This window comes from Micropterus dolomieu, linkage group LG06 (assembly GCF_021292245.1).
Source record: "Micropterus dolomieu isolate WLL.071019.BEF.003 ecotype Adirondacks linkage group LG06, ASM2129224v1, whole genome shotgun sequence".
Taxonomy (NCBI): Eukaryota; Metazoa; Chordata; class Actinopteri; order Centrarchiformes; family Centrarchidae; genus Micropterus; species Micropterus dolomieu.
In genome coordinates, this window is record NC_060155.1 from 5,916,418 (window position 1) to 5,923,082 (window position 6,665).

The 6,665-nt window shown below is 44.8% G+C and overlaps 2 protein-coding genes and 1 non-coding gene across 3 annotated transcripts in view; 1 reads left to right on the forward strand and 2 right to left on the reverse strand.

Annotated features, from left to right (window-relative positions):
* Window positions 1-6,665, reverse strand: part of LOC123972163 (acyl-coenzyme A thioesterase 6-like) — a 186,849-nt gene that overhangs the window by 63,029 nt on the left and 117,155 nt on the right. The window lies entirely within an intron of this gene.
* The window catches only part of LOC123972161 (zinc finger E-box-binding homeobox 1-like), a 54,709-nt gene that overhangs the window by 9,391 nt on the left and 38,653 nt on the right, over window positions 1-6,665 (reverse strand). Inside the window, exons 5-7 of the mRNA XM_046051447.1 lie at window positions 3,234-3,436; window positions 1,496-1,622; window positions 532-1,040 (exon numbers count right to left, since the gene is read on the reverse strand). Coding sequence (XP_045907403.1) covers window positions 532-1,040; window positions 1,496-1,622; window positions 3,234-3,436 — 839 coding nt within the window. The remainder of the gene's footprint in view (window positions 1-531; window positions 1,041-1,495; window positions 1,623-3,233; window positions 3,437-6,665) is intronic.
* Window positions 5,056-5,138, forward strand: trnal-caa. The gene has a single exon. It is a non-coding gene; the product is annotated as a tRNA-Leu (tRNA).

The following is a 6,665-nucleotide window of genomic DNA, read 5'->3' on the forward strand; positions in this document are numbered from 1 at the left end:
CTCCTCCAGCGTCACCCCCGCCTCGTTTAGCAGAGCAGCGAACGAGGGGTCCAAAGCGGCAGAGTCAACTGCCTCCCCATTGGCTGCTTTCCGGTGCTGGAGGAGGTGTAACGCCTCTAGGTTGTCGGGACAGTCGTCGCATAGTAAACATGTACTGGTGCTGCTGACTTTTGGCATCTGAGCTGTTTGGGCGTCAGAAGTCTTAACAGATTCTGTCTGTGTGACCGCCTCTGTCTCCATGATGGGCACCGATTCTGGTTCTGCCTTTACAATGGTGAGGTCGGCAGCCTCTGGTGTTGGGGTTCTATCTGTTGGGGTGGGGTCTGCAGCAGTGGTGACAGTGGGAGGAAGAGGAGGATTGTTTTTGGCAACAAGCGGTGCAGGCTGGGTAGTGGCAGTGGTGGCGGCTGCAGGGCTGATGCTGTAGTTGATGATGATCTTTGTGGTGCCGTCATGATCCACAAAGGCCGGCAGGCTGATGATCTGCTGCTGGGGCTGCTGGACTACAATTCCCTGCTTCCCCTGTGTCACCACCCCGTTAGCTGTACCCAGCACCTGCCTAAGTATGTTTCCGTCCATCGCCACCTTGAGCACATTCTGCAGGTCATTCAAATTGATGCTGATGGGCGACATCAGGCCGACTGTTGGTACGACCATAGCCACACCCTGAGGCAGCGTTGCAGCTGGAACCCCAGCTGGCTGTGCCGTTCCTCCGTTCACCACTCCGTTGGTACCAGCTGAAGTTGCCGGTGCCGCCGTCACAGGCTTGCACTCGTATTCCACAGGTTCAGATTTGATCTGGGTGACGGGGAGCTGCTCTTGGAGGGGTTTGCTTTCAGTCTTCTCTTTAAGAATCACACGGGCCGGAGCAATTACAACAGGTGTAGTCTGGGTGGTGGGTGGGGGGGATTTCATCGACGTTCGAGGGACACCATTAGGAGGTGCTGCACCCACACACTTCTTACTGCTGATATGGGAGCTGTAGGAGCCTGAGTGGGAGAATCGCTTCTTGCAGTTTGAGCATTCATACGGTTTCTCACCTAAGAGGGCACACAGAGAATTTACACCAACTGTTAAAAAAGAACCGCCATCACATGTTAAATTAGGCTGATTTTGAATTATATTGTGTTTTCTTGTATGCCCAAGAGTCATTTCCAACATTTTGTGTTTTGATTTTATAAACATGTGTTTTGAACTCCATAAAATTAACCAAAAAGCCAAACAGTATTTTGCAAAACCTGATGTAACAGAGCACCCCAGAAACAGATCACCAAATTAATGAAAATTCTAAAACCAAAACGAACTGAGTTATAATGAACTGGTGATGAGTGTGTACAGTTGATGCTATCAATCAACTACAAACACAGTAATTACAGATAAAATAACAGATATAAATAACTACTACAAGACGAGTGGTCTGTTCAGACTGTGCCGGGTTCTGTGTGTGTGTGTGTGTGAATGAATCGGAGTGTCAGTTGCCACAGCAATGGCTCACCGCTGTGAATGCGCAGGTGCTCCTTCAGGTGGTGCTTGTACTTGAAGGCCTTGGAACATTCAGTACACTTGAACTTGCGGGTTCCACCTATTCCTCCTGCTCCTCCTGTCGACTGGGAAACGTGACGCTGAGACAGAAAAAAAAAAAAATAGATGATGAGGATGTTGAAGAAAACTGCAGCATAAGATGTGTCCACACAGAAATAAGTAAGAGGTCCAAATGTTTCTATTGTTAGCCTGATCAGTTTAATATTCATGGGGGTGAAGTATCAAAACTAATAAGCTTTGACCTTTTTGAAGACACATAGTAACAGTACCTATTTGACACTACTGACGTTACTGTTTTTGTAAACAGCACAATACTGTTTTAGTTATAGCGTAATTATTATAATTTGAACAACATTAAGCTATATTTCATATACAGTACTGTAATTTAATTTGTATAGTAATTTTAAAGATGTCATATTATGCTTTTTGGCCTTTATGGAGTTATATATCTTTTTTGTGCATTTAATAGGTTTGCAAAGTGAAAAAGCCCAAAGTCCAGCCCAAAGGGAGTTCCCATCTCCCACATAAAACTCTGCTCTGAACTGCCTCAAAACAGCTCGCTAAAAGTGGTTTCATGCACCTCGCGACTGGAAACGCTCATTTGTGCTGAGAAAAGAGGTGGATGCAAATCTCGTCAGGCATGCAAAACTTGGCATAACACCGGATATTCCAATAACGTGCAACTGGACCTCTCTCCATTTTTCTAAGATCAATGGCCATCAGGTTCATGCGACTGGTTTTGTTTCTGGTTTGGAATCCATACGTCTTGTTTATTACACCCATGTGTAACGTCAACTACTGGCGTAACTACGCTTGCCGTAGCCTGGTTTATTCGCTCCAAACCAGCTGATGGAAATGCACATATTTCGCAATTTCTTTTTGTATTTCTTTTTTGTGACATTTCAAAAGTGCGCTTAAAATTCGCATGACAATTACATGGAAACATGGCTGGCAATAAGACATCTGCCTGCTGCCTCTCCTCTCCCTTCCAAACACTAGCTACCCTCCAGGCAGTCAATGGACATAAAGTTGTTACTGTGATGTAGAGACAGAGCTCAGTTATAATGGATGAAAGATACTTTTGTTACAGATTAATAACTCACCACTCTGAAACTCTTGCTCCAGTCCATGTTCCTAAGCTAGTAAGAGGAACATATACAGCTGAACCGAAGCCGTGTTTACCGGCTTCTCACTGACCCACCCTACTCTGCTTTTGATTGGCTAGTAGTCCTTAACTAGGAATTGCACTTGTGCAACTCCCAACAAAGATCTTGTAGAGCTGAGATGCATCACTCCATAGCTAAAACGAAGTGTTCAACACAGGGTGAAAAGAGGAGCTGCAGCAATGTGCAGTATGACAAAAAATATGGTGTTTTTTGAAAATGAATGTAAACCTGTTCTGGTACAACCCCTAAATAAGATTTTGAACCTTAAAAAATGAGCATAATATGACCTCTTTAAAAAACATTTGAAACGGCTGTACTGCATTTTTAAACTGTCCTTTGTATTCATCTAATAAATATACAAATGTCAATTAGATGGTAATCTGCATGAGAAATAAAAATAAGAAAACAAATTGGTTATAACAATCATCAGCTTATAGTGAGATAGAGGTTTCCACTTTAAGACTTTTCCAGCCTTGAAACCAGATATTTTGTTTATATTTAAGACTCTTCAGGCTCTGATGTTACCTGCTCCCTGGTGCCCCTGTGGTGGCTCATGTGCCTCTCCAGCTGAGAGCGGTAGGTGAAGGTGTAGCTACAGTGTGAGCAGCTGTAGTTGTCCTCGCTGGTCTCGTGGCGATACTTGATGTGCTCCTTCAGCGAGGCATTGCGCTTGTAGCCCCGGGAGCAGTAGGGGCAAGTGTGCAACTGGGAGAAGGAATCTGGCGTGCCTGTTTGTAGAGACAACAGGGTGATGCATCAATACTGCCATCCCTCATCTGACCTATGCTGCCAGAATTCTTCACTGGAAGGGATTGTCAGATGGCTGAAAAGCTTCTGAAGCCCTGCAGGCGTTGCGGTGATTACCTGGTTTTAGTGATTTGTCAGACTGACTGTGGAGTACTGTGGCTGGATTGGACACCACAGTGTGACGTCGAGTTGCGTTTCTCCAAAACATTGATTCCCCAGCATCCCCTGTGGCCCCCAGCGCCTAAACCCCACTAGCCCCACTCAAAATTAATAGGACCTACATTTTTACCGCAGCGCATGATTCTGATCTGAATTCAGCCATATGGCTCTTACCCGTTGCTGGGACCAGCTCAACTCCCCGCGGCTCACCTCTACTCGTCTCGCTTTTGGTGCCCTGTCCTCCATTTTCCATTGTAGATATAGTACCCCCTCAATGTAGTTGGTCGTCAGTGAATAGTGACGATTCTCTCTGATCAAACAGTATTCTGCAGTGTTTTCGCAACACCTTTAGGTATTGCTCAGCTTGCTTGGAACCTCGAGAGTGGTGATTGCAAAAATCCTAACAGGCACCAGATTTGCCCGAGGTAAAACCTAAAAAGGGGAGGATAGTTGAGGCGAGTTGAGCTGGTACTATCCAGTGGAAAAGGGACTTTAGTCTTGGCTTTAATAGCTGATAACAGCGATTCATGTTAGCTGTACGGTGATGTTGAACATATAGCTAGATATGTGTGACTATATCTCAAAAGAAAAAGTGTTTTCTGGTTGTAGTGCCTGACTGCCTCTATATTATGACATGTACACTCACCGGCCACTTTATCAGGTACACCTATGCAATTGCTTTTTAACACAAATAGCTAATCAGCCAGTCACTTGGCAGCAACTCAATGCATTGAGGCATTCAATTCAATTCAATTCAATTTTATTTATATAGCGCCAAATCACAACAACAGTTATCTCACAGCGCTTGTAGACGTGGTCAAGAAAACTTGCTGAAGTTCAAAGCGAGCATCAGAATGTGGACGAAAGGGGATTTAAGTGACTTTGAACGTGGTATGGTTGTTGGTACCAGACGGGCTGGTCTGAGTATTTCAGAAACTGCTCATCTACTGTGAATTTCACGCACAACCATCTCTAGGGTTTACAGAGAATGGTCTGAAAAAGAGAATATCCAGTGAGCGGCAGTTGTGTGGACAAAAATGCCTTGTTGATGTCAGAGGAGAATGGGCAGACTTGAAGCTACAGCAGCAGATGACCACCTCAGGTGCCATTCCTGTCAGCTAACAGGACACTGAGGCTACAATTCACACAGGCTCACCAAAATTGGACAATGGAAGATTGGAAAAACATTGTCTGGTCTGATGAGTCTCGATTTCAGCTGCGACATTCAGATGGTAGGGTCAGAATTTGGTGTAAACTACATGAAAGTATGGATCCATCCTGCTTTGTATCAGCGGTTCAGGCTGGTGGTGGTGTAATGGTGTGGGGATATTTTCTTGGCACACTCTGGGCCCCTTAATACCAACTGAGCATCACTTAAACATAACAGCCTGAGTATTTTTGCTGACCATGTGCATCCCTTTATCGTGATTAAGTAAAAGTTACCAGGATGGCTGAGTGGTTAAGGCGTTGCACTCAAGATGCAATGGACGTGAGTCCTCGTGGGTTCAAATCCCACTCCTGGTAGGAGGTTTTTGATTACAGGTTGTAGTGAACAACGGTGTGGATTTGTGCATTTTACGTTGAATAAATTTGGAGCTACCCTATATTCCTTTCTCCTCCCCAGAGAAGAACGGGAGGGGTCAAAGTTGCTTTCTCTAAGTGCTATCCCGACCATAAAACTTGCACCTTTTTGATTCCGAAGCTGATAACGCGGGGCCTGACTGTTAAACTGACAAAGGGACACGAACCAGCCATTGGCATTTCCCTAAACAGCCTATCAAAACTGGCCCCCCAACACATGTTTCCGTGGCAACTGACCTTATTCTTTGTTTTATTACCACATCAAAAAGGAAAACCCCTGTCTCACCCAAGTGTGACATGGTCCAGACACTGAACTTTGAATGGCCAAAGACTGCAGTCTCCAAAGACTCAAAGCATTTAATTAAGTTTAATTAAATCTTTAGTTACCTGATTACGTTTGCCTCTATTTGAGTAGTTATGTTAACTGTTGTTGATATTAGTGCTGAAAAGAAAGTTACTTGTGCAGTGTTTTTATTTTCAGCAAGACACTCCTTCATCTAATGTAATCAATGCTTGTTCATAATACTTTCCTACAAAATTTCTTTAGAAATGACGACAAAGGAATGTTTTACTATACTCTTAACCCGCCAGCTTGAATTTAAGGATGAATCAACAAATTCCCCGGTTCCTAAGGAGAGACGATCTTTGATTTAATCCAAGCTTTCCTCATGTAACCTGAGCTCCCCCAAGTGGACGAAATAAGTATTACATGCCCTCATCGGAAATGCTGTTAAATGTATAAATATCCTGACCAATAATGTGACAATTGTTTCCTGTTACTAAATGCCTAGAACAGTACAACCGTTTGACCGCTGAGGTTCGATTGTGGAAAATATTTGATTATAATATGTGCAAATAGATTTCTATTTAGACATTAAGTTTAGAAAGGCAGTCCCTTGGGAAACCTGAGACGCCCCCTGGGGAACCACGCACCAGGCAACAAAAGAGCGACACGCGACCTCGCTGCGCTCTTCTCTTCGCTGTTGGCTCTTCCACCCTGCTCGGCCCTCTGGACGCTTCGGCACGCGTGTGGCGTGCCTCGCCAGGCATCGCCCAGACTCGGCCAGCGAGACAGGCCTTTTGTTCGCCTGAAGCTATACACCTGAAGTGCCGCGACATCGATCTGCCTTGAGTTTGTTTTAATTTCTTTATTTCTTTTGTTTGTTAAAGTCATCAGTCCGTTAAGTTACACTGGACTAATTCAGGAACGACCAAGTTCCATTTTAAGCCTTTTTCGTCAAGCCAACTTCACCGAGGTCAGACCAAGCCACGTGGTCTCGCCAGCTACAACGAAGGAAACCTGAAAACAGCCGAATTGCCAGACGGAGGAGGCGTTTTCAATCAGACACGGAAAACCCCGGAGAATCCCTAGCAAAAAGCCAGGATCGGGCAGCTAGCATGGGACCCGTGCAACAGGCCAAAAGCAGGCTGTCGACAAGCAGTAAGACTTAACACACGTCCTGTGATCAG